At 40.9% G+C, this 27583-nt stretch overlaps 2 protein-coding genes across 2 annotated transcripts in view; both read left to right on the top strand.

Annotated features, from left to right (window-relative positions):
• Window positions 1-162: 162 nt before the first annotated feature.
• Window positions 163-24150, top strand: LOC131877787 (uncharacterized). Its single transcript, XM_059223575.1, has 14 exons — window positions 163-485; window positions 1021-1366; window positions 3759-3890; window positions 4080-4373; window positions 6153-6839; window positions 7534-7778; window positions 13362-13654; window positions 14087-14392; window positions 17458-17690; window positions 20415-20861; window positions 21829-21990; window positions 22803-22955; window positions 23285-23556; window positions 23652-24150. The coding sequence occupies exons 1-14, from the start codon at window positions 445-447 to the stop codon at window positions 23788-23790; spliced, it is 3750 nt and encodes a 1249-aa protein (XP_059079558.1). The 5' UTR covers window positions 163-444; the 3' UTR covers window positions 23791-24150.
• A 1759-nt stretch (window positions 24151-25909) lies between these two features.
• LOC131877307 (uncharacterized) overlaps window positions 25910-27583 on the top strand; it is a 14738-nt gene continuing 13064 nt past the window's right edge. The window contains exon 1 of the mRNA XM_059222916.1: window positions 25910-26353. The gene's annotated coding sequence lies outside the window, so the exon portion shown is untranslated. The remainder of the gene's footprint in view (window positions 26354-27583) is intronic.

Genomic DNA, 27583 nt, shown 5'->3' with positions numbered 1-27583 from the left:
TAAACAGTGGAACGAACTTCCTCTTACGCGAGTACTAACCGGTCTTCTTCACGACCCGTTAAAAGCCCCCCCCCCTCAACACACACACACAAAGAAATGCCCAACTTGTGATACTCTGTGGACCACAGTCTCATGTCCTTTGTTCCAGAACACATGGTCTTACCCACGTGCTCCACCTGGTACACTTCCAATACATGCGAGTCAACAATTGACGGTTGTCTCAGATCGTGGAACAAGTATTGCTGGATCTCCTTATGACAACGTGTCCATCACTCAATCTTTGGAATCATACAGCATGGACCTGGACCTCTCAGCTACCTCGTCAACCACTCAATCTCATTCTCATTGGATGGGAACATTAGGGGGGCGTTCAGCCATGTCAGTGGACGCACTATCCTCCCGCCCACTCAACTTCGCCCTAAAGGTGCAAAATCTGTGGAAGACATGGTTGATCGAAGGATCTCAGCCTTGTCTTCAACCTCAGGGTAAGGATCAAGGACGCCGATCAAGGGACGGACTTTGAGCGGAGCGAAAGTACGAGCAAATTGAAAGTGGGATTCGCATAAACAAAAAGTTTTCCGGCTCCAAACTTCCAAATCAGTTTTCAGCTGGAACTGCTCCAGATTAGTGGAGCCAAGATCGTCTCTGCTTTATGGCATTTGATTGGAAGTGGTTTCCGTCGGTTCCAACCAAGCGACTGACACGGATTGTATTACATGGCTAATTGGTGGCATTGAAATGCAAATTTGGGCGTAAATGGCAAACTTTCTCTGGAATTTATCCTTGACTGAGGAGATATGCTCATCCAGATGCCCTTGGGAACATGGGAATAGAAAAGGCATGCATTGTGGAAAGTAGGGGCGATGAGCAGCAGCTCTTTTTTTCCCTTTCTTTTGCCCTCCTTTTACAACGATAGTTCGTTCCATCCAGTCAACAGTTTAGAGAAGAGTCAAGTTCCACTTCCTTTGGAAGGAAATACAGCTTTTCACCACTGAAAACCCCCTCTCAAATGGATTTCAGATATTCTGATTGTACCAGTGCCACCTTGCAAGGAGCTCGAAGTCTAGGTTCAAGCCTGTTCTCCGGCGATGAGACGATTACACCACAAGTACTGCTGAATACGGATGACGAGGCCGACGATCGGACAAGCATCTCGTCCTCGGAATCTGTCTCTTCGGCTCCCACGACCACAGAGAAGAAAAATACCACCTTAACCCGAGACACAGATGCCACTAAGGCGATCGTGAGTGCCAATGCAATGCAAAAAGTCCCACCACCCACGGCACCCAAGCCGATTTTGCCGGCCAAACCCGCTTTGCTCAGAGCCGGGTTGAAACCGGTCAAAATACCCAAAGTGGATTCAAAGGTGAGTGATTGTTAATCAAAGGATTTGTTCTGGATTTCAAATAAGATAGCGGATGTTGCGTACATAGCAAGGACTATAAGCGCCATATTTACGTCTATCCCCGAGCGACAACGTAAATTGGAACCTGATTCATTGAGGCCGGGGCATCTCAAAAAGAGCGTCATCCTGCCCTCAATAAACTTGGAACCACTAACTTTCTTGGTGCCAGGAAGGAAAAAAGTTTCAGCGAGCTGAACTCTGTTAGGCTGCTCTCGCTTTGATACCAAATATATCCAGATCTATCATTACATTGGCAATCAACGCGGCGCTCTTAGATAAGGTGCCATGCACGGAAAAGACCAGCAAATTCTTTTGGTTGCCTCAAAAAGGAATTTGTGTCTGCAGCGGAGGTTTCTCCCTGTTATCCCTGTTTAGAAGATCTTCAACGTTTCAACGATCAAGAAGCTTAGCGTTACAAATGGAAACCAACAAATACTGTACCTAACGATTTTGAAATGAATGAAAAGGGTTTTCGATCAAATGCAACTGGAAATGTCGTTAAAAAATACACAGGCCTTCCTTTCTTTGCAACCTTTAACAATGACCCTCGGCAGCCCTCTTTCTTTCGCTAAAAATCGTGAATGTTAACGGTTGCTTAAATTTACTCCATTTACCTATGACCACACCGTACAAAATTGGCGTACTCTTGGTAACCAAATTGTTGGAACAATACTACTTTTCCGCTCAACTATTTGTTCAGTTTCCTAAACTTGGACACCCAAAAGATTCTGGATATTGCATTACTTTTTTGGTTTGGTAGAACGCGTAAATATCTTTATGACTAACATTTTCTAGATTTAGAATGATTTGATAACGCTCTGGGCTATTACATCCGAATATGGTTCATTTGAAGTACCTACAGACATGACGAATTAGAGTCCAACCGATATCCCTATCTTATTCAAATCTCAGATCAAGTGTAGTGGAAGAAGTATCAGGCTTGCCATTCAATCGCATTTTTGTAAGCAATTTTTAAGCGATCACATAACTTGAGAACGTGTGAAGAACCTTTTTTGGCGATGACATTGCAAAAGATCATATTCTCAGTGCATCGCAAAGAGCAAAATTTATCAATAACATTTTGGAACGTTGAAACCTTCAACTATTTCAACAAACGTCTCATAAAAATAAAGACATTTCTTTTGCCCTTCATCAAAGTTCAAAGCTCGGGAAGAAACTCCCTACAAAGTAGGCTTAAAAACGCAAAATGTAAAATCAAAACTCTGCTCCGTACCAAATTCAGCCATCTATTTAACATTCCCCTCACTAAGCACAGCCTCAAAAATACCCGTCAAAAAATCTGTCCTGTAGCACAAGAGATCGAGAATGGACGGTATATTGTGCCCCATATTGAAAGCCTGTATTTTAATGCCTTTAAAGGACTTGAAAGCGAGTGAAAAGGGACTAATGTTCGGGGCGTAAACTTAGCAGGATCGGTAATGTTTTTTTCTGAATCCCGGCAGCCATTTTTGTCTGGTCTCTCTCTCTCTGTTTGGAATCTCTAAGCTGTTGCCGCCTTTTTCCTAAACCGCCAACGCCTTAACCGAATTTGGGATTAAGGTGGTAGGGACTGTTGCAGTACAGTGCGTACTTACACAGTGGAACTGGAAGGAAATTAAAGTTATCACCACTTTACAGACAAGGAGTTTTCTCTTAAGAGATGCCTCTAGCCAAAGATTTTGGAGAACCACTCGTAGTCTGTAAAACTGTTCCGTTCCGGGCCCTTGTTTAATAACCCATATCTGGAATCAAAGCACAACCGAGGAACTGGTGTGTGTGATGGGGATGGAAAGGGGTGGGGCAATGAACGTAAAAATGCAATGTGATGAAGAAGACAAGCTTATCTAGGAATGTCCCAGGTCCAGCTGTGATAGAGGTTGTAAGAGATAAATCATGGTCTTAAATGAACTTAACCTCTTTGTCTTCCTTTGAAACTTTTCAGAAGCTTCAACTTAGAAGTTTTTGCTTGGGATGAAACTTTTCAGAGAAATAGTTTCGACAAAGCACATGTCATGTTGCAGTGGGATTTGGAGAATGCTTCTGTACATATTTATTTTCCCAATGCAAAGAGACACAAGGGCAATAAAACAGCCAATGTTGGTGATTACAGATTCTGGATAATCGTTAAAAGACTGGGATTTCTCATAAATAAGTTTCTCAGTAAACACGAAATAACGATGTGTTTGCTAACCTATCATCATTTTTCCATTTCGTTGGTTTATGAGAATTCAATTGTTTAAATAAATGAATCATGCCCTTTCCTTGCACACTGTACAGTTACTAGGCCTATGGAATGAGCTTTCTTGATTTATTATTTATTGTCCTTTATTCTCCTGTCCCTCTATTCATGAAGATGTCTAAATCGAATCCAGGAGTTGTTCCACCGCCATTGCCACAAAAACCACCTCGCAAATCTGTAGCATCATCCCCAACATCGAGTGCTCGAGATAGTTGGTCCTCAGAAAAGGGTGTTGAGTCGTGTCAGGTGAGTTGAAACTGATCATTTCAAGTACTTTAGATCTCATAACCCTCATTCTTCGTAGTTCAATTTGCAAATAGTGCAACCTAAATCCTTGGAACACTGTTGCATCCGAAGAAATCTCGCGCGGTTCTAATCCATTTAGAGGGCAAAGAGGCTGCAACTAATCAAGGATTGTCCTTTTTCCCTTGGCAGGAAGTGGAAGACTCTAGCGCTGGTGAGCTCTCTTTCGTGCCCAAGCATCACCAGGGGTCTTCGAGCTATTATTCCGGTTCCAAATCCTTTGATGAACTTGACGATATCCTTTGCGAGCGGGACCGACCGGTGAGGAAATCCTCATCTCGTCGGAAGAATCGAGCCAGAGCCCAAAGTTCCATCTTGGGCCTGCAAGGAGGCCTGGCCCAAGGGCAGGGGGTCAAGGATTATTGTCATTACCATCGGAAATGTGCCGAGCAAGAAGAGATGGAACTGGAGAAAAAAAACGGAGGGGTAAGATCATTGTTGCGGCTTCAATGAAAAGAGCGAAAGCATTGTGCTTCTATGAACTTAAAAGCATTGTCATTTCGCAATTGCATGCCTTTCGTCGTGATTAAAAGCATATTGTGCCAGCAAAGCAATTGCAAACACTTTCTGGGGTTAAATTTGCAAATATGACGAGGCTAATGTCACGTGTCACTTTGTTTGAAGTTTTAACAAGAGACAGATGGATGTTCGTTTCATTCAAGACTCGTTTGCCAAACCTGGAGAATTTGCAATCGTGCTTCTAATACTCATGGGAGAAAGTCTCTCAAGCGTTGGACTTTTTCAATAACCTTCCCACACACAAAGCTTTCCCGAGACATTTGGTGGAATGCAACGATGACATCACATACTTACCATAGACCACCTGACGAAGAAGTTACTCTTTGCATCACATTATGAAAAGACTGGTTAAACCATGCAACCACCAACGACCCTGAGTCGTGTCTTGCCACACTTTGGGAGCTGTTGCGTGTTATTTTCTACATTTGATGAATGACATCTCGAGGAAGCTCTGTCGGTCATGATTGACAAATATGACTCGTCACGTGTTGGCGTTTCATCTTTGGACTCAGAAGCCCATCTGGCCAAATGAAGATGTCTCCTGCTAAATATTCCATGACTGTCCACGTTCTCCTTCTCCGGCCCCCATTACCACTGCAACTACAAGCTACAACAACGACAGCATGGGCAATCCTGGGAAGAAAATTCATGGGAGGAACAAGGAGACCACGTATACATATAGTAGTAGTGTAGGTAGTGTGGCTCAGCTCCCTGTGCAGTTCGGCTTTTCTGTACTGGCTCTCTTGACAAGTGAAGGACTACTCCCCAGGGCCAAATGTAATAGGAAGTTCCTAGTCTTGTTCTGACTGAGACATCAATTCTCTGGCACTCTATCTACACGAAATGTACACATGGAATATGGCTCCAAGAGCAATTTGAAAAACTTTGCTCGGAGACTGCTGGTAATGTGAACAAAGCCTAGGTGAATTTATTTTTTACTATATATAGCCACATGAGTTTTCCTCTTCTCCGTAACCTCTCTCACTTCTGGAAGTTCCTTTTAGTTCTTCAAGTTCATAACATGCACAGTTATTCTATTGATTTATAATAAAATTCGCCTCTTACGAGTTGAAGGCGCAAAGGGGCTGTGAACATTGAAATGGTACCCATGTGACTTGCATGTGCCTGATGCTTGACTTGGTTGAGTACAACATTTGTCGGGTTCGTTTCCTAACGAAAGCTGTGCGAGTTGAGAAGGCCAATTCCCGGGATTCTCGATATGGTCGAGATATCTGACTCCCAATTACTTGTACAAATGTTATTAGAAACCTACAGATACCATGGAAAATCAAATGCAATTCGTGTTTTGGATCCAATGCTTCAATTGAGCTCAGGCCCACATGCCTAATTTTGTGTGGATTTTCAGGATGATTTTTTTACATTGTTATTAAATGATGGCGTTGAGACTTGAGGTCCTGCAGATGAAATGGGATTACTCGATTGACATATCAATCCATTCCATTTCCTGTTTCTTGCACCCTGATTCACTCATTGAAGTCTTCCTTTCAGCCCTCAATATGGTCAAGATGTACTATGCTTCTAGGGAAACATCCAATCAGGGTGATTAGGAAGTTTGGACTAGCTTTGGCACTAAAATCTCTTGCCCAGCCATGGTCCCAGTAAATAGTATTACTGCAGTCATCCCAATTTCCTCTCAAGCCACCCATTGCTCTTTTTACTCTCTAGGATTCCCGGACATTGCCCGTGTCGAGGCACTCCTGTGACGAATTGATGACCCGCTCGTTCCATGGCACAGAAACAGGAGGCTTAGAAGGAGGAGGAGGAGAAGAAGGAAGAGAAGGGGGCGGGGGAGATGAAGCGAGTGATTCCTCTTCGCATGTGTCTTCCAGTGAATGCCAGCGTTGCTTACTCAACAAGATGACAAATCGAACCCTCTCCTTGGATTGCGATGAGGTGTGGCTCTCAGCCCAGCAACATCGTGGGCGGTTCATCTCCCAACGTCAGTACAAGCGAAAAATTAAGCGTGAGGCTCCTTCTTACGTCACTTTGGAACGGAAGCGAAGTGGAGACAAGAAAACCCGTCGTCGAGGACCGACTTCCGAGCTGCCTCTTCTCGAGACCGAATCGTCCTCGGCGAACTCGAACCAGCAGACCCAACATACTAGCAAACAGCAGAAGTCTCGTGGCCGGGATGAGATGAAAATGACCATGGTTTCCAAGACCACCTTCAAGTTAAGGTCATGGGAGGGCTCGGAACTGAACCCCATTGACCCCAGCGATTTGGACTTGGAACTCATGGAGATTCCACTCAGTCCGACTCATTTTGATCAGCCAGGAACCCCCGACCATGAACCGCCTTCGCCCTTTGAAGCGGAGCGAGAAATTCAGCGAGTTTTGGACCAAATTCGCGTGGTAAGGCCATTGGAAATGCAAGATAGGCAAGATCAGTCCAGTCATGTGTAAAAACAAAGAGTTAGGCCCATACAAGGTGGGTTGTATTATTGTGTTTTTTGCATATGTCAACACCATAAATTTGATACGATTTGCTTAATATCAAAAGGATCCTGCGAGGTTTGATTTGTAAATTTGTAATGGGGAGGAAACTCGCTCTGGGGAATTACTTGGAGCTCAATGTTGAGCTCTGCAGCGTGTATGCGACCTTCTTCCAACAAATCGCTCAAATGGCATTACTACTGAAAGAGAGTAAAGATGCTTTTTGCAAAACATGTTTCCAGTGAAACTGAAGGTGGGTCTTTCGAGTGTCCTTTCAGGCTTTCAAGAATTTGGTTGGCTTGATAGTTTTTGTACCGTGTATGAAACAGGTGTACGTACAATTCTAAGCAGTTTTATCAAGAGTGTAGGGATCAACCATTACCTCATTTCCCCTTTCGTCATCACTGCGAAAAGTTTTTCCTGGCCAGATGATCATTGAAAAACTTTTGTTTAACAAATTCAAGGACATGTCATGTCATGATCGCAACGTTCTCTTTTCTTTTATACATGTAGCCATTCTACCAATAAGGAGATAGTAAAACTTGGAAAACTCCAAGTAAAAAACAGGCCTGAAGGTTAATCTGATGCGCATTTCTCGTAAATGTGATTCCAGGAAGCGAAGCGTATGAAGCATTGCAAAAGTACCTCTATGGACGATTGCTTTCTCCGTCCTTTGGACTCGAATGGAGCTTGGCCGAGCCTTTCTTTGGACTTGAGCGTGGACCAATGTACTCAAACTGAATCAAGGAGCTCGCCATCCAGCGGCTTTAGCACCAAGGCACAAGTTGGTGTTACCTTTCTAAATTCTGATGGGGATAATCAGACCCTAGGCATTACTGGGAATGGAATGGAAACCAGGTGAGTGGCCAAATCTGGCACCTGTGGGCTAGAAAGTTTTTCTTTTCTTTGAACCTTTCTAGATCCTCCTGTGCCTTTTAGACAGATAAGCTTAACTTGATCCACATGTACTGCAAATTAAGATTTCTCTTTTTTGATGAGCATTGATGAGCATGAGTCTGACTCAAAAAACATGAAATAAGCATCCAATTAGTAACTCAGTCAATGTAATGTTGGAAATAATGATATTTGGGGGGCTCTGAAAGTGTTGTGAAGTTGTTATTGAATGTCATTTACTTAACTCGTTTTGAATGAATGGGGATTACTGTCGAATCTTTTGATGGAAAGGGGGCAATTGTAAATCGCATCGAATTCAAATGTTCTTATTGTTGTGACCTTTCCTCATATTCCTTTCATCAAATTGGTGCTCTAGCAAATAGCACAATTTTTGAGCCCCTGATTAGAATATGGTATTTGAGATGAACCGCTCTAACGATGTGATCAATCAAGGTATACAGGGTGACCGAAAATAACGACAATTAATCAATTTGACATTTAAGGACGAAGTCCAATAGAGGGGGCAATTTAATGCAAAGAAGGAATAAGGTATTCAAGCAAGCATCTAAAGAAAAGGTTTTGAACGTAATGCACGATAAAGGGGTCTTCATTTGTGACCAGCACAGCGTCGAAACTGCAAACACCTCCATCACAGTTGACCTGGGAGTTCAACATGTTCTATTAGTACACTCAGTCGCCGAGCAAACACGGGTGTAATAAATTCTGATGAGGTATCTGCTTAAATGACAAAACTAGGTGCGTTTTTCTTTGTTAAAAAGACAAAAAGATCAACTTTTGGAAAAGGTACTTTTAAAAGTATCCCCTTTATTATTTACGCATACTTTTGATTATATATTAGATCACTTCAAGTACATGAAATAGCGTACATTTAAAAAAAAATAATGAATCCTTATTATAACTCTTAGTTATGGATTGGCATAACTTTTTGTAAACATTTATTTTGCAGATGCTTGGTTGATACAATTTCAAAGTTGTGTTTTGCACTGGATTTGGTAGAAAAATTATCTAGTCATATTCCAAGCTAGTGCCAAGGCATATTTTCAACTCTATTCATTTTGTTTGTTTCTTTTTCTTACAAATTTCCTTAGAATCTGAAGAATATTAAATGAAATTGCTTAGAACTTTATAAAGATACGAAATTACCGGTATTCTTTCTCTAAACATGAAAAAATGCATTATTTTTTTCTATGTGTTTCAAATATCCTAGCAATTCAGCATTCTGTTTAAATTTCAGATATATCACTTATTGGAATAGGTCGTCTTATCTTATTTACTGTCAAAACAGTTTTGTCAAGCTTCAATCTGGTTTTGAACAAACTTGCGGTTAAAAAAGACGAAGCTGCAACAAATCATCTCATAAAAAAACTTAATTCACCAAATTTGCTCATGTCTCTTAAAAAGTGATAATAAGGAATTCGAATTTCCCGCGCTGTCCTCTAGAGTTGAGCTGATGAAGTCCGCTGCTACTCCACGTAGCAGCCATTATCATAACAGACTGGCCAAATAGCATTTTTCGATGATAATTTTTGAAAATTAGCATTAATTCAAGGCCGCTAGCATTGGAATTTTTTTATTACCGATCTGATTGGCTGCCAATTGTCAACGAACATGGGCTTTGTTTGGAAACCTTCTCAACAGGGAGTCAGTCGCATCTAAAAAGAGATCACACGTTTGCATTGCATAATAGGGCAAAGCTTTGAATGATTTATGATAAATTTGATCAACCATGGATTTAATCCACTCATTTCACAGGGTTAAGAGTGTCTTTTGTCATTAAAATGGTATTAGTGTGTTATTTTCAATAAAATGTAGTTGACACACTAATCCTTTGCATGTTGCCAGTCTTAAGTTGGACTAAAGCACTTGAAAAAAGAAATTACAACCATATTCAACAAATTACATTGTAAAGTATAAGGGACTTGTTTCTTGATAGACTCAGGAAGCTCACATGTGATTATGTTTATCTGAATAATCTAATGAAATATTATATCAATCTAATCTTATGAAAAATGAGTTCAGAAAGGATTTAGAAAGTAACAAAATAGTAGTAACAATCTAACATGCGATATCCATGAATCAGCCTGTCTTCAAGTAAAATTTGGCAGTGTCCTTAAAGAAAATATTCGATGATCCTTGTCATGATAGAACTCTTTCTTACACAGGGCATCATTTCAAAATCTGTTTGGAAACTTTTTAGTTCTACAGATAGTATACATTTTTGAAGTGGAGCCACTTGTCAAACCTCGCGCGTCTGGGTCCCTAGTGGCACCTGGAATTTATAGGTCTAGTCAAGTAAACGCGTTCATGGACAACTGACGTTATTCCATGAAGTAAAATCCAAGGCAACATGCCCAGCCAAACGGCATTGTGCATGCATTGGATTTTGACATTTTTTCCATTTTATATGCTTGTCTAGGCAATTAGCATTGTGGTCTAGAGCCAATTTGATAGTGCGTTCACTGATTAACACCAAATATGTTCATTTTGTTGGTTTTTGTAGCACAGCTCACTCAAAATCACTCAGTTATTGAAAATTCAATGGGCGGATGGTGTGAGTTGACTGTGATGTTTGTCTAAGTTCTCTCCCCCCCAAAATGCCCAAAATCAGGGTGCCGGACCACATTTTTCCTTGAATTTCCTTTACTTGACATCCCCTATTTATATTTCTACACTAGTGCACAGCAGTCTGCCGACTTGCAGTCTTCTAGACTTTCCAAAGAAAATATGTTCCCAGAGAACCTGAAGGTTCAAATACTCTTGCATGATTTTTTCATTTGAAATACGGATCGATTCATTTTTCAATGATAAATTAGAAATTGTCGCTATTTTTGGCCTCCCTGCAGTGTTGTTCACTCAAGGTCAATATACATGTTTTAGTCTTTGCTGAACACTGACCCCTTGCAAAAGTTATGCCCCCAAACCCAAGGGCAGGACATTTATCCTCTTCGTTGCAATCTTGTATGTTAGAGCCACAACCATGTACGATCTTCTGTGGTTGAAGCGTTTACAGATTTGCAGTAGTTCGTAGTCTTTCATCTTAGGATTGTTTCTGCAAACTATGCATCAACTTTGAAGCTCTTCTTTGGTCTCGTTCCAACTTCAACAAAGAAGGGATACAAATTGGAAGCATGGCTTGCACAAGGTATTGTTTTTGTCTTCGTATTTTGTCCATTTTGAGATGTATAATATGCTCCAAATTTGCTTTCACTTAAAATAATGTTAACCAAATTGAATTTGCAGCTTAAAGCCATAGGAGAATTCTTTAGAGTACAATGTAAAAATGTCCATGGACGGAAAGAATCCTTGAGAAGAATCTGGCAAGCGAATCGAACCAGGTTATTTCGCATGCTAGGATACTATAAAAACCTCTCCGCCGATTCATCCGGGCACATTGATGAGCAATAATGAAAAATGATTACTTCAATTTCAAATATTGATTTGAAAAGATTGATGTTAGGAGAAGTCGGAACATATGAAGAACCATGTGGACTCGATTTTCACCTTACTCTGCTTTTTTCGTAAAAATGTCTGCCGTGCAGCGATGGGAAAAATCGAGATTGATCGAATTTTTGCCACTTTCTGCCACAAGCGGGTGAAAATGGCAGAAAATGGTAGAAAGTGGCAAAAAATGGCAGAAATTGCTGGAAGTGGTCAAAAATGGCCGCCGGTGTTTAGAATGGGCGATCTTGATTCTAAAAGATGGCAAAGACAAGAAAGATCATATGGGTTGGATAAGTTTTTCAAGGGTCCTTTGCTACAAAGTATATTGATATAGCATTGGCTGAAATGCAAAATGTTCCTCAAATATTGACATTCATACTCTTTGATGGTTGATTGAATTGATAACAGTATCCATAGACCACTTGCAGTATCCATGGCCTAACCACAACAATTACAGTTTTTTTCCTAAGTCATCAAAATGGTTATTGAATACGATGTAACTTTTTTAAATGCAATTGTCGTCATTTTGACTTTAAAAAGCTTAGGTCAAATAGCATCCCTGACTTAAGTCGATTGCGGTGGCAAAATTCAAACTCGATCACACTCAAATGACGTTTAGTGGTTGTATCTCACATTCGATGCAAAATACCCATCCCAACGTGTCAAGGCTACATACAAGTAGGCTTCAAAATTAACGGAAGTGATAGTAAATACTAGAAAAAGATGATTTAGAAAAAAATACAAATAATTCTATTTTCTGCCATTTTTGGCCACTTTGTGGACCAATTTCTGCCACCAATTTCTGCCAGGTGGTAGAAAATGGCATTTAATAATTCTCATCCCTGCTGCCTTGAGATGGAGAGGAAGGACAAACTTTGATGAACTTTCCGATATCTGGTACCCTTACAAGCAGGGATTAGAAATCATTAAAAGCCATTTTTGACCAGGTGGCAGAAAGTGGTGGCAGGAATTTCTTCAAAGTGGATTTTTGGCAACGAGGATATAACTTGGATGGGAAATTATTAAAAGCCATTTTCGACCACCTGGCAGAAAATGGTGGCAGAAAGTGGCAGAAATTCCTTCAAAGTCGAATTTTGCCATCGCTGCTTACAAGTATATCTAATTGGGTGGCAATGACCTCGAATTTCAACTAAAGTTACATTCGCCTAATCGGATCTTTTAATTTCGACTGCCAGTTTTGCACGGAGAATTCTCTCGTTCAAGAAAGTTGAGAAAATGCTAGATGTTTTATTTAAAGAAGCATGCAAAATTTGATTCGTCACCATAACCCAATTTGATTCAAGTTGAAGTGGAGCAGTTTATTGGCTGTGGATGATGTACGAGGCCCTATAATGAAAGGGTCGTAGATCCTTTGTTTTATGACCCAACCATTTGCAAGTTTATGGAATATTCTTTATGGATGGAGGGTAGGGAGGCACATCTTCCAAGTATAAAAGAAATAAAAACCGAGTAACCTCCGCAAAGGATGAAGATGGCGAAAATGTGCTAAGGGTTTTTATTCACTGAGAGAGATTGTACTCGTACTGTAATTTGCAAAGCCCACCATTCATGTAGCAAAGAGGCGCAAGTTGTCGTTCAAGTGCTCAAGCCTGGAGGCACAATTTGAGTATTTTTCGCTCCAGCGAGTTTTTGAGGCTCTCCGTCGAAAATTCATCAGACTTTCACTTGTTTTTCTTCGCTTATCTGACGAAAGCTCTACCCGATGTAGTGCGAAACAACGAGGCTCTAATCTACAAAGCTTGAGTGGATGAAGGGAAGTCATTTCAATTTCCATCATTTTTTCCCGGCGATGAAAATCTGAATTGCCTCGGAGCGAAGTTTGGATGAGTGCCTTGTGACTTACATTCCTTCCTAATCTTAAGCGAAAGAAGAAGACTTAACCCGGAAGAGCATGAATACAAAAGCCGGAAGAACCAAATTAGATTTGAGATGTGCTTTTGAAACAAAAGCTACGAGCGAGCAAACCTAGGGGGCTTTCAGATGGAGCAAGCAACATTTATATCATATTCGGATATCTTGGTTTTCCTCCTGCTTCATTTCCAATAATAGAGCCTTCCATCTCAGATCAAAGCCGCTAATCCAAGGACAAGCTCAATTAGATCTGGAGCTGAACCAACACCATCAATCTGAAACCACACAGATCCCTCACGATGTGAACCAAAGTCGGCCGTCTTCATCAGAACCTATGGATTTGGAACCTACTCGAGTCGATTCCAAACGTGACGATGACAAGCTTGGATTGTCGATTTTTTCACCTTTTGATGAGAAAGAGGAATGGAAAAAGATCTCCTTGATCATAGATCAATTTGGATCTGATATTGGGCAAGATATCAAAGCAAGCACCACTCCGCATAATTGTGAGTATAGCATTCGACTGTTGTGTCCCATGTAAAAGCCAAGCAACTCTTCATAATAACAAATGAATCTAAATAAAACATTTTCAAGGATTGCAAATGCAGAAAATTGTAGATAAAAAACACGTAAAGCTTTTGAGTCAGTTTGTAAACAATAAGCCCCTGCTTACTTAATACTAGAATTTGAAAATGCCAACAAAGGCTGATTAGCTAGAATCGGACGATTCTCGTGACCAAAGTTTGAGATGCCCCAAAAGAGCCTACAATTCGTCCCTTTGTCAACGGTTTTCAGGCCTAAAATGTGGGGCACCTGGGATACAACAAAAACCCTGAGCCTGTTTCTTGTACCCTTTTGTTCCAATCTCAGTCTATGAAGTTTTAGGGACTGGCATTAATCTGGACCAATTCCCACTCTTGTCTCTCCTTGTTTTTCAGCTCCAAATACAGAATTGCCCACTGGGAGGAGAAGAGGAGGTCAAAGTGGTCCTGGAACAGGCCTTGGACGAGCTCGTCTCGGGGGCAAGATTGTCGGGGTCTCATCGTCCCTATCGGATTGGCTCCGAGTCAATGGCTTGGAAGAGTTTGAGAAGAATTTCATGGATCACGGCTTTGATCATCTTGATTTCATTGGACCCGATCTGATTCGACTTGAGGAACTAAAGACCATGGGGATTGAAACCCAAGTCGACATAATGCGCATTGAGAACGCGGTGCAAAAAAATAAGCCCATGGAGCACGCAGGTAGGTTCTAATTGACGAATGAACGAAGGACGTTGGATCCAGACTGGCCACTTTTAGAGGTGTCCAAAATTTGTTTTCTTACAAAAGATAAAGCATAACCTTGCCCTTATAGAATCCCCATTTTCCCCAGAGATTAAGCATACTGTTCCATTGCACCTTCTCGTCTTTAATGTTTTATTAGAAGATGCCTAATCTTTGCTTACGGTCCGCTGCATTTTCTGGTTAGGCTTGCGTTATCAGTTCCAAGGAGAGAGACCATTCATTGGGTCCTCTTCATTTTCGGCAACTCAGATCCGCTTCGCCTTAATCGCGCCGTTTGATCTCTAGATAAGCATGGAAGTAAGCATACGTAAAGAGTGGTAAGGACACAGTTAGCCATGTAATCCAACGATTAAAACATAAGTTCCTGGCTAATGAACGCTAGTTTGCTTGAGCTTGGTCTCAACCTTCTGATATCCCCTCTAAAGTGCCAGTCTCGAACGCCTCAAGTCGGGACGACAGCTTCAGGGCTGTTTAAAGTGGTTTCATTACCATTCGTTCCTGGGCGCCTGAGTCCAAAAACCTTGTGGGAACGAACATTTTGGAAACGAGAGAAACCGACGTCAACATTCATGATTAGGCACATTCCCCCCAAGGGAGCGACCGTAGGGAAGAAGGCCTTCAGAAGCAACACAGCAGTTGAGAAAGGGCCTGAGGTTTGGAGTGTTTTGGAATTTAAGTACTTTCTAAACAAACCAAAACTATCCCCTTATCACGCTTCAAAATGAAATAGCAGGTTGATTCCATCCAACTTGGTAAATGTGAACACGCTTCTCTTCTATTGTTAGAACAAAAAAAAAACACTTTTTACCTTTTCAATTGGCATACCTTCACCTTTGAAAAGATTTTGATCCTTTTTTGTATCCCGATACCATTCCAAAATGTGCAAATGTCGTTATTACCATTCCTTTGTATGGAAATATCTAGTTTGATGATGCATTGCACTGTATTGAAGAGGGGAAAGTCATGATTGGCCCTAATATAGAAAAAGGCAGATATATGTCATAATGGTACTCATTTTCATCCAAAATTAAAATCGAAACTTACGTACGAGGGCCATGCCATCAAGATCTCCAACCCCTGTGTAAAGCCACACTGACTAAATTCTCAAGTAATAAAGCCTACTCTTGGTTTATTAGCTTTTATCAGTTTAAAGAAACTGCAGTATTTAACTAAAACGACGGTTAAGTTATGCAACCTCTGAAGCCACCTATAACTATGTGAAAAATCATAGTTTTGTGCTTCCATAACCTTTGCTTAATTTCATTTTTTGCCAACTTGTAGTTTTATTGCCTGGAAACCACACCCATTCGTTTATTCAAACGGTAAGACATACAAGGCTATGGACCTTTGTGGTCAGAGTGTATGTTTGCCATTGGGAATTCTGATATCATTTCTAGCACACTTGAAATATAACCTTTTCAGTAAAGAAAGGACTTTTCAACGATAACCCCCGATATTTTTTTACACAACTATCAGTGAGAGTGAGAAATGGTAAGGCTTTGCCATTCTTGCGGGTCTGCCCTCGTATTGATAAATCAATCTTGTTTTCGCAGCCATTCTTTTAAATTTCGAAACCTTTTCATCAACTGCACCTCATTCCCATGATGTGCCCAGAATGGGCCCCTAGTCACCGATTTGAGATACCAAATGTATATAAAATAGAAAGATAACACGCTAATACATTGCAGGTGCACTTTGCTTTGTACACTTTTCTCTCTGAAGCATATGAATGGGCTAATGAAACCATCTTTGGGCAGCCGTAGCAAAAATGTCTTGATGTGATTTCCTTTCCTGAAAATGACGGTCATTAGAACTGAAATATTAAGACCAATGGTACGAATGTCGTCTGTCAATAGGCGTGTGTCACTTGGTTCCCTCTCTCCATTGGTAGAGAAGACTTGGATCGTGGAACCCATGGCCATACAGTCAACGAATGCCATTAGTTGAGAAAAGCCTCCTTCTACCATTACTGTCATGAATCATATTCCCATGATGAAGGTCGCGTATAACTTCTCCATCCCCAAAGAAAACGAGCCATTTTCCTGTTACGCACAACGTAGTCGTTGTGTTCCCAATTGCCTGGATCACCGTGGAACCTGGACATTTCCTCCCTTCGTCATGGCCCATCTAGTTTTGGAATTTTAAGATCACTTGCCGACGGGGGTTTCTCGGATGGTTTTAAGGCCGCAGGGCAGCTTGGTTGAACCTGGTCTTTTTCCGATTTTAGAATGAGGTTCATGGGAGAATATCTGTTGCCACAACAAATATTATTCATGAGATTGGGAGATGTTCTCGAGGATTTGCAGCTTGCCCGGGCTCCACTTTGCCAGGGGGAAATCTGGCTTTTTTGTACTTTCAAGACCCACATTGCGAACTTAACTCATTCTGCACCATGCACAATTTACGATGAAACATATTCTAATGTGACGTGCCTTCTTTTTTGCTAATTGTAAATGTTCCATCAAAAATAGAAGTGCAAATTAGGACATAGATGTAGTCCGAAAACATGCTTTTCATCCATTAGTTTTTGTTAGTTGTCACATTCTCGGCCGCGTCGTCGAGTCGAAATGAATTTATTGGCTCTGGCTGATACAATTCAAACCTGAGCTTTTGGGCAGTAGGTTCAAGTTCTTAATCAGCGGAGACAATACCAAATTACAATAAGCCTAACTTGTCTTGGCAGTAATCCCGGTGGAATCCCGCATACTTATTTTGAGAGTGCTTCTAAATATGTACTTGCACTATCCGAATTCATTCATTCATGAATGAAAAACCAAAAACCAACTCCGTATTCGAAATTAATGGGCGCGGTTGTGTTCGTTGGGAAGAAATGTCTTGGACATGTTTTAGAGTAGCGGCCAAAACTATTCCGTAGTAACAGCGACCATCTTCAAATTTCAATATTGAAAATGGGGCCTAATTGGACCTCAATAACGAGTGTATTATTCCCTCTCATTAAGAAGCTACGCATTGGGGGGAAAATTCAGGACTGAGGTGTTTTACCATGTGCGTTTTCTCCCTAGATATCATGTCAAATTGGACGAATTTCGAGGACTGGTTGAGCCGACTTTCCCTGGAGATCTATGTCAGCAACTTCGAAACGAATTTCTTCACTAGCCGAGAGCGAATCCAAAGCATTTGGGACGATGAACTGACATCCATCTTGGATATTGAAAAAATTGGCCACCGGAGACGAATTCTATTGAGTGTGGCCGGCACTGCCAAACTGTCGGAGAGGAATTTCACCCAAGTTCCGGTGAGACAGAATTTCAATTGCGGGCAATTCCCCTTTTCCCAGAGCAGATTATCCATTGGGGAAGGGAGGAAGTAACCAACCAACCAACCAACCAACCAACCAAGGGGATAGGTCGTAAATCGGAAATTCCAAGAGAGGATTTCAATTGATAGTGTGCTTTTCAAACCTCTCTAAAAAGCGGTGCAGTATGAATCAACTTAGCCAAAGCTTCAATGAGTTATTTGAATTATTTTAGTTAAGCCAAACTTGTAGGGCTTGCAGGATCAAAATATCTTTCATTTGGGGAAACATCTGGAAATCCGTTCAACCCTGTTTAATTGATATCTTTTTGTAGCTCTTTTACAACTTTGATCAAAAATGGGTATTCTAAGTTGTTGTTTTTTTACATCCTCCGAGCCATTAGCCAGATCATCAAAAGTGTTATAGCACTTGTATGCACTCATTGAAGTAAAGATAACCAGGGGATTGCAAATGAATAAGGAGTAAGTACATTTTGTGCCAAGAAAATCATACGATGCTTTTTTTTAAATACATTGAATGAATGTAAAATATCAATTCATTTTTAAAGTTGGGTTAATTTTTGGTGGCATGTCATTATCTTCAATTTGGAACATTTTTTGATATATCAAAATTTTGAATTTGTTTTTTATTTACGTCATTCTAGAGACAATAAAATTCCTGAGTCACAATACTTCAGAAGTTCAAAGTTGCACACATGATTTTAAAGTTGAAAATATAACCGATGTTGTAGAACTTATTTCTAAGATCAAGATTCGAAACTAATATCTTACATCGAAGTTGACTTCAATTTGGAGATAAATGATAAATAATGTCTTGAATTGATATTTGAATCCATCGAAAGTGGTAATTTTCATTAAGCCTTTTTCAAACATAATTTCAAAACGAGCATTTGTGCCTTCAGTGAGCTTCTGGAAAAATGAATATACAGATTCACCAATTGCACACTCTTCACATTCATTTTGAAAAGCAAGGACCATGAGTGCTCGTTATTTTGCATTATTCCCAAAGTGCCCGGCATGATCCGACTTTCCCAGTGCGATATCGTGCTGGAAACGAATGCATACATAAACATGATGGGAATTGTCACCACTAGATTGGGTAGAAATTAGAGCGTACGTAGGGTCTAACACAAAATGTAAGCAGAGCAAAATAATTTGGCAGCCTGTCTTGAAAACTTGCCTTTAGCTTTTGCGTCAGAATGATCATTTGGACTTTGAAAAGAAATTGAAGTTTTCACTCACCAGAAAAGAAGATGTTAAAAGATATCATGATCTCCTTCTTATGTTCAATCTACCGCTTAGTTACCATGAGTATACGCATACCATGTGTTCAAAGATAAACGAACCCTGAGTGGACAGTATGTTCTAACTCGATTTGTTGTCATTTGTAAAGGATGCCAAGCATTTACCAATGGCATCCGAGAAAGCTAGATTGTGCATTTTCGGGTTTGATGTGATATGTAAATTACAATTACCACTTTGCAGGATATCTTCCGGTTCAGCTTGGGTTCATTTGCCTCTAAAAAGTCGGAAGGGGAGAAGAAGACGGCCTTTTAATGACAAAATGGAAAAGGTCATAAATTTTCATTTTCTGGCCAGGGAAAAGGAAAAAAATCCCGCTCTTAATGACATTCGGCTGCAGGTTCAACGAATTTAACCTCATTATTCACCCGATATGGGTCTGTTTTTGACCCTGAAAAATGAATGAAGGAAAAAAGGCTGGATGGTGCACTATATACAGGTCTTTTGTCTTTGCTCTTTAGTCTCTTGGAGATCGGAGAAGCTTATTTTTGCCAACTCGAAGAGGGCACAAAAAAGGTTCCATAGGGCTTCTTTTCACAGTGCTTCAAGGATGCAATGAAGGCTAAATGCTGCAGATTTAGAGCGCTCTTTCATTGAAAGACAATAGAATCATAATGCTCCGCTGAGTATACGTCGTCTTTTCGCCATGCTAGAGCATAGCAATGATTCAACAATTCATCAGAACATAAGTTTCGACAATCCTCCCGTCGGTTCCATTAAGGTCGTCTTTGTTCGTATCATTTCTTTTTGGGTTTAGTTTGGTTTTCTGTAGACTTATTTCAATCACCAGCACTATCAAAATGAAATGTAATACTTGAAAATTTTAAAATTGTTGTTATGAGTTAAATGTTGAATACTTGTTTTTTTTTTTAATTAAGCCTCAATGTTTCTTAACAGAGACTATTTTTTTGTTTTTCCTCATGGTTGCAGGCAGAAAAACAGGCAAATGTTTAAAAAATGAATGGATATTTTGAAAAGGTTGAGCATGAAATAGATTGCACTCATTTATTTAAAAACAACAAATATTCATCAGTAATACTCCCCGTCTGAAAATTGCAACTTCATATCCCCTGACAATTTGAAAAGGCCGGCGCTTTTTCCGGTGTTGCGAAAAAAAATGAATTCCAAATACAAAGATAACATAAAATAAATCAATTGTCCAAGGAGCCAGAATGAGCCTTTCCCTCACCCACCCTCATATGATTGACCCTCAAGTTAGCTTTTTATTGCATCTGAAATTGATTTGTTGAAAAAAGCAGAACATTTTCATACTTTGATGCTAAAAGCTGTACTTTTGCTAAAAAAAGCATTGGTGAAGTCTGTCAAACCGTGGGTCCTTAAAAACCATTTGGCAGCCCCTGGTTCTATCTTTTTTTATTTTTTTTTGCTTTCTCACATCTAGATTGTGGACCAGCCTGAGGAAATGGACATTAGCGATTCGAATGGACAGGTGAACCTTAATCCCATGTCCTCCTCAACTTCAGAGGTCAGTGTGGGCCCTGCCAAAAACATTTCTTCCAAGGAAATGGATCCTACTCACGGCCTTATTCCAAAGGCCAAAACCGAGCGCAGCCCAATGCCCCCTCCCACCCCACCTAAACCTCGATTAGGACCGACCGGTTCATCGCCCGCCCATCAAGTGGGTGGAAATGGTAATGGGCACAACACCCTAGGGCGTGGCACCAGTCGCAAGAAGAAATCAGCTCCTCCCCCACCCACCAATTTGAGTGGGAAAGAAGAAGGTGGTGGAGATGGATATGTGATGGAGCAATCGAAAGAGAAAGTGAAGCGGAACAAGTCGAGTGGAAATTTATTGGATGAGAAAGGTTACCTCACGTATAAAGTGAAGGCAAGTGTGAAACTGAATCTTTGCTGTATCCGAGTTTCCATTTCAAATCAAAAGCCGGAACTCGATCTTGTCGATTTAATCTTTTAGGGCTGAACTCAGGTTTGGTTTTAAACTAATGATTGCCGGCTAATGGGATCTGCATTGCGTATGGAACATTGTCTCCCAGTTGAATTTGATCGTAATGTTGTGATTAATTTTTTGAACCATGAAATCTTCCTCCGATTTGTTCAAGTCAGACTTTTTTATTTAAGAAGTTCCAAGTTCTATTACAAAAGCAATCGAAAGTGCTAAAATGAATCAGCGTTCCACTTGGCTAAATATTGATCCCTTTCTTTTGTGCCAAAAAGCCGATTTCTACTCTCCGTTTTTGCTGCAGTGGGTTTTTATGCACAAAACCCATCCATCTTTGTCCTCAATCGCCATTCATATCAACCATTGCCCTCACTTCGTGATGTCTATTGTGCTCAAGTGAGAGAACTTTATTCAAAGGAACTCTTTCGGCCTTTCTCAATACTCCAATATGACTTTCCATAGCTATCTGAAATAATTTTGGGCGGTTTTTGTAATATCTATATTATTCCAAGCGCTTGTAAGCCTAAAGGGAGGAGCCCTTTGGTTGGAAACACAACCGTCCGCAGGCAGATGGGCGAGTAAGAAAGTTCTTCCCTCGGGCTTTACAAGCCTCTTAAACGAATGGCACAATTCAAACCAAACGTCCCAAGATAAACCAGATAATCCCCGTTCATCTACCCCATACGTTCAACCGAATTGAGTTATGATAGGCAATAAAATTACCACTTTATTTGGAATGTGTTCGAGTGCATCAAGTGCACTTTACCAGTGCAGAGCTGTAACCTCGGTTGGTTTGGTTTCTGATTGCTATACGTAAGATGTATGTGGAACTGATGAATTGGAACTCTTTTGAATGAAGTGTTTAACTTAATGTAGATTACAATTTTTGTTACAGTACTTTGGGAAAAAGGGGGTGAAGGATTTCAAAGGGATCGACTCGACAAAATCAGCCATCGACCTGAGCAAAAAGGCCAAACCCGGAAGTTCCCACGGGCCTAGAACCAGATTCATCATTCTCAGTGAGAAGTGGATCAAAATTTTGAAAAGAGATGGAAAGGTGAGCATTGGATGGAAAAAAAAAACGCAAGAAGGAATTTCGTGCAGAGGAATTGAAGGAAGAGAGCGAGAGAGTGGGGCCTTAAAACCAAATGGAGCTCAAGGATTCTATTTTGTTGAAAATCGAATTACAAGCATTCTTTTCCAAATTTAGGACACATGTGGAATTGCTGTTGAATCGAGCCTTCTGTAACACCTTGCGTGACCTCTGGGAGACAAGAACAGCTTTTCTTGTTCCGATAGAAGTGATGGAAAGCCGAACTGCAACTCCGAATTTTCCCACAATCTCATTTTGGCCTTAAAACCCTTAAACCTAGAACAGCTTTTAGGTCAAACTCCTCTTCTCCAACACGTTTGAGAGAGGGACCCATTTGGTATTGAAAAACTAGGTCATACTTTAGTTTTGTCGTGTTCTATTTTGACCCATTTCATACAAAACGGAGTTAGTTTGAGTAATTGAATCAATAAATGATCTCGATATCAAAGCAAATTCATCAATCGTCATATCACTGACCAAATACATAGCTATTAAAGCCTAATTCAACGTGATATAGATCCGGAGTTTGGGGTTCACAGAAAAATGTTTAGAACCGACATTTGGATCACCCAGACCTAGAAAGTGTATTACCAAGTGCTGCCAAACGTGCCAAGCAGCATTCGATATCCATCCAAAATATTTGTTTTCACTTCCAACATCCCGCTCGTCGGATGTCAATTATGCTCCGTCATGCCAGTTCGGAAGCCAATGGCTTTGAGCCTTAAAAGGCACAATCAGATCCATCGGTTGCAATTAATGACTGTCGGTGTGTTTAGGAGCTGGTCGCCAAGCATGATGTGAGTTCCATCTGTTGTGTGGTTCAAGATGCCACGGATCCATCTTACTTCGGGTACATTACCACGGACGGGGGTAACGGAACTGGTGAGGGTGGAACAAAGTACTCCCATGTTTTCGCCACAGGATGCAAGGTAAGCGATTTAGAGTGGGAGAAAAATATTGACCATAGGACTAAATAACTCTGAGATATAAAATCTACAATGCTGGCTCATCCAACGATAATGCCATCATTCACTTCATTAATCCCTTTATAAGTACCGTCACATTGTCTTTTTTTGTTACATACGTAGAGAGAAGGTCTGGAAATGCAATATTGTTTAGCATTGGTGAGCAAGGGATCATAAACTGGTGACATTTGGTTGAAATTTTGGACATACCGTCAAAAAAGCTGTCATTACGAAGCAAGAATGTTTTTAGGTTGTGTGACCATTATTTCTGTACCATTCCGTTTCTTTGTCAGGGCAAAACCTTCGAGATTCTGATGGTCGTCTGCGAAGGCTTCACAAATGCGGTGGCCAAAACTAAGTCATTCCATCAAGATGCGCTCACATCTGCTACATCACCATCATCACCAACGAGTGGCTCTCTAAGTGTGTCATCTCGGTTCCGATCAGACCAAATTGTCACGAGGATGAAACTTTTCTTCCAGGGAGGTTCTGGCCAACAAACCTCTCATCAACAGGGCCTAAGTAGAAGAGATAAATCTCCATCCACGAAGGATGGAGCCAGAAGGTAAATATCACGGAAATATTTAACATTTTTCGGAAGATTGTTTTGGAGAGGACACGCAACCTGGGGAGATTTAATCGGTTCATTTCATGTTTTAGAAAACGCGGTGGTTCTGTGGATAATTTACTAGATGATTTGGACGAGCCTTTGAGCAAAGAAAGCAAGAAGAAATCTCTATCCTCTAAAAACTTGAGCATGGACGGTCAACTAGAGGAGGTCAAAATCACATCTGTTTAACTATGAAGAGATTAGAGTTATCTTTCTCATCAAGTGCTGTCATGTCTGACACATTTATTCAAACTCTTTATGATATGTCTTTTGTCAGGTATCTCTTACGTTGTTCCTCATTCTATCTAGCATAATGTTTACCTCTGTTTTAGCGTCATCATTGTCATCAGATTCATTATTCATTTGCACTTTCTGAACAAACCGTGCATTCCAATCTATTTATTGTTGTACAATATTATGATCCCATCTGATTTGCTCAATCCGTAACGCTTAGCTTGAAGTGGTGGCATTAATTATTTCCTTTGTCCTCCATGTCCTATGAAACTAGTTCAGAGACAATAAATTTCAGCATTCAAACGCGAAAAGTTATCCCCGGACAGACTTGAGTTTCATAACTCGACTTCCAAATTAATTGCAAACGAGTTTCCAGGTGCATGAGTCATCATCTACCATCCATGCAAAACAAATTGGGGCCTCGCCACTTGTTGCATCCATATTGGGCATATTATCATTCACAATCAACCAGGCCACCATTGACAGACGCCTTGTGCTCAACCATTGTTCCTACCTAAACGGCGCACGCTCTGTTCAGCCATTTTTTGAAGGGATAATCCTTTATGAACATTATGAATTCTTCGATTAAAGACTCTGGGATGGATTGGCGACACCTTGATGATGAGCTCGTCGTCATCGCTAATCCTCTTTTTGGACATGAACACCTCCTCCTCCTCCCCGACATCATCATTGGGACTGAATGGTTGCCTGATGAAGTGATGTCATAATCAAAATGTCCAAGGCCGTCGTTAAAGAGTCTAGGGGGATTCGTAATCTTGTTGAAAACCAAGTTAACGCCCAAAACAATCTGAGTCATATGCGTTACAGATGATTTCAAAACTGGAAAGCAAGGCTCTCATTTCGCCTATGTTTTGTTGGCCAAGCGATGTTCATGTGGCTGGTTTGAGTGTCTCAAACACAAAAGCTCGACGACTGAACGAATAAACCAACTGACTGACTGATTGTTGCAGTGAGTCCAAATTCGAATGTGTGGGTGTTCAAAGTTCGTTGATCAAGTAGGAGGAGGTGGAAAAGGACCGGGAGATCCCTCCCATTCCAACCACCGACCAAAAAGTCCCGGACAAGCTTCCAAATGTACCTGAGCTCGGGTCGAAAAATTGGAGTTGGCCATTCATCACTGAGGGGTTGGTTCGTTGGATGTTGGTGGTTAGTAGTAGAGTTGATCGTTTTAAGTTCTGAGGGTTGTTGGACTGAGATCAGCTTCGATATTTCGAGTTTTAGAAGAGATCATCTGAATAAGGGACGCTGTTTTGGGCATTTAAGAGATAAGCCCTGGCTTTTCCTATGCATCATGGCATCCTAAAGCGCAGCTCATTATTACATGGATATTCATGAAGGCTGTCGCCAAGCATATATTATTTGACTCGTCGCACAAAGCAATGTTGGATGCCTACTGAGTACACAAATGTCAGGGCAATCTGAGAACAATCCTTTGCGAGACACGAGTACATCTGCTAATTTAAAATTGTGGCATTTTAAAAAAGCATGGCGCTCTCTTTTTGATTGTTCGCTTGGATGCTTGCCATAATGCAGTGCTTGTCACAGGTTTTTGTCAGCTTCATAGGAAATTCTTATGGAACCTGGTTTTTAAGGGTGATCTCACTTGTTTTCAGAGACACGGCAAGCACGTAAGCCTGTGCGGTCTATAAGTATTCGTTCGTAAGAACTTGCCATGTCTAGAGTACCAAAAGTAAAGCACTACATTTGCAATTTTAAAAACACAAATTTGTTTTGGATGCATTAGCATTTTTCAAAACATTAGATTGGACGTCATCTTATCACAAGTTTACTCGTTGGGTTATTCTATTCAAGCAAATGGTTTAAAAAATGCCCAATTACCGTTAGAATCCTTCAGTTCCCCTTTTCCATTGTTGTGTACATGTTAAAAAATGTACAAAATGTCCCAAACAAAGATGGTGCAATGGAAATGGCTTTAAACTTAAACTTTGAGGAGTGCCTTCAATAAACCCACTTGCAAATATTTCGAACAAAGCCCTCTACAATTCACAACACCTTACCTTCCCTATTGAGCGCTTTACTACTTAACTCGAGCGAGTGGAATCTCTTGACATCATCCCAAAAATAAGATGTGTGGCTTCTGCCAACGGTGCCATGAGCTCATGCATACCGTCTGTATTGCGGTCCGAACCGAAATGATCTAAGCGTGCTTGCTGGAGTCCATGGGTGATCGAGTGCCTGAGTGCCTGGGTGAGGGAGTGTACACGGGTGATCCCACACAGTTTTGCTACACCTGTTGGTTATGTCCATGTACTGAGGATTGAGGTGCTTTGGTAGTTGAATGCGGTGAGCTCACGGGGTCACATTCCCACTTGAATTCGTACACATCCTTGGAAGTTAAATCTCCTTCTCTCATCCAAACCACCCTACTCCAACGGCTGACAGGAGATCTTTAATTTCCAGTGTCGATCGTTCACATCTTCTTGGCACTCGTGACTGACTTATTAATATCGTCGTACATCTCTACTAAAAGCTTCAGGTAAGAGCAGTCGTCCGTAAGAGATCTTATACTTGATGACACCATGTTCTCTGATTATTCTCCAAGGCATAGTGGGTATGCCACTGATTTGAAAGGGAAGGGAGCTCCAATCAAAAATCAACCTCTATTCAAGCCTTAGCTCCCTCATGTCCATTTGTTGGATTGAGAATCCCAGGTGTGTGGGGAGATGTGTACTGTATGGAGGCCCTCCTGATTGACGCGATTTGTAACACAGTTGGGTGATCGTGAGCGCTGCAATGTCAATCTCGACAATTCCGAAATTTACAACCCTCCATATTGAGGTTGATAGCATCTCATATTGTCGATTAAGATCCCCTAATTAAGGCTGCTTGTCTGGCCACATGACATCATTAGAGGTGTGGAAACAAGTTCTCACTCTCCGCTATATTTGAATGCAATAGATCGGGTCGTTAAACGGCCTCGAAACCTTTATACGGTTACAAGAGAGGGAGAACTTCGATTAGAGCGGACTAGCCCATTAAAATACACACCCACTCTTTATTAGAATGTAGTCGCTTTTGAACTTGGGAATCACGCTATCGTCATTGCTCGTGATGAACCACCAAATTCTGATCAGGGATATTTACCCGTTGAGTAGACATCGCATACGAGCATTACAACGCTGCACATGGGTGACCAAGATGGTTTTAAAAGGGTTGAGGATTGCTTCAGGAAGTCCTTTGATCTCGGCTTAACCTGCTTGTTCATGAACCATAATGTATGTCCTGGCCAAACAAAGATGAATTCCTTGAAAGCGACTAATGGCCCATCTTGTTAATACAACAATCCTCGGGCTGTCAGTTGCTAAGGAACAAATTATCATTTGGGTGTTAATGAATAATGCCATGATACTTTTCTGCAGAGGGCTTAATCCTTCGCCCTTTCAGAAGCTGGAAAAAAACAAACAATTGGACAGGTCTGGCCGCCCTTTAAACGAATTTGATTTGCGATCAAATAGACAATTTCGGAATAACGGTTTAATCTATGTTTATCAAATCATAGGCCGACCCGCCTACTACTAATGTTTACGCACATCAAGTCTTTATCACACTTCGATCAATAAACCTCCCTGTCAAAAAGGGACGTGACCACGTGAGAGAGTGAGAGCATGTACAATGTACCTACATTGAACTAAGTACAGTACATGTACGTTGTGAGTACCATTGGGTGTCACTATACTGCAGGGGGCGTTTAGTTATAAATTTGTAT

Source organism: Tigriopus californicus, chromosome 3 (assembly GCF_007210705.1).
Source record: "Tigriopus californicus strain San Diego chromosome 3, Tcal_SD_v2.1, whole genome shotgun sequence".
Classification (NCBI taxonomy): Eukaryota; Metazoa; Arthropoda; class Copepoda; order Harpacticoida; family Harpacticidae; genus Tigriopus; species Tigriopus californicus.
This window is presented reverse-complemented; position numbering and strand designations above follow the sequence as displayed.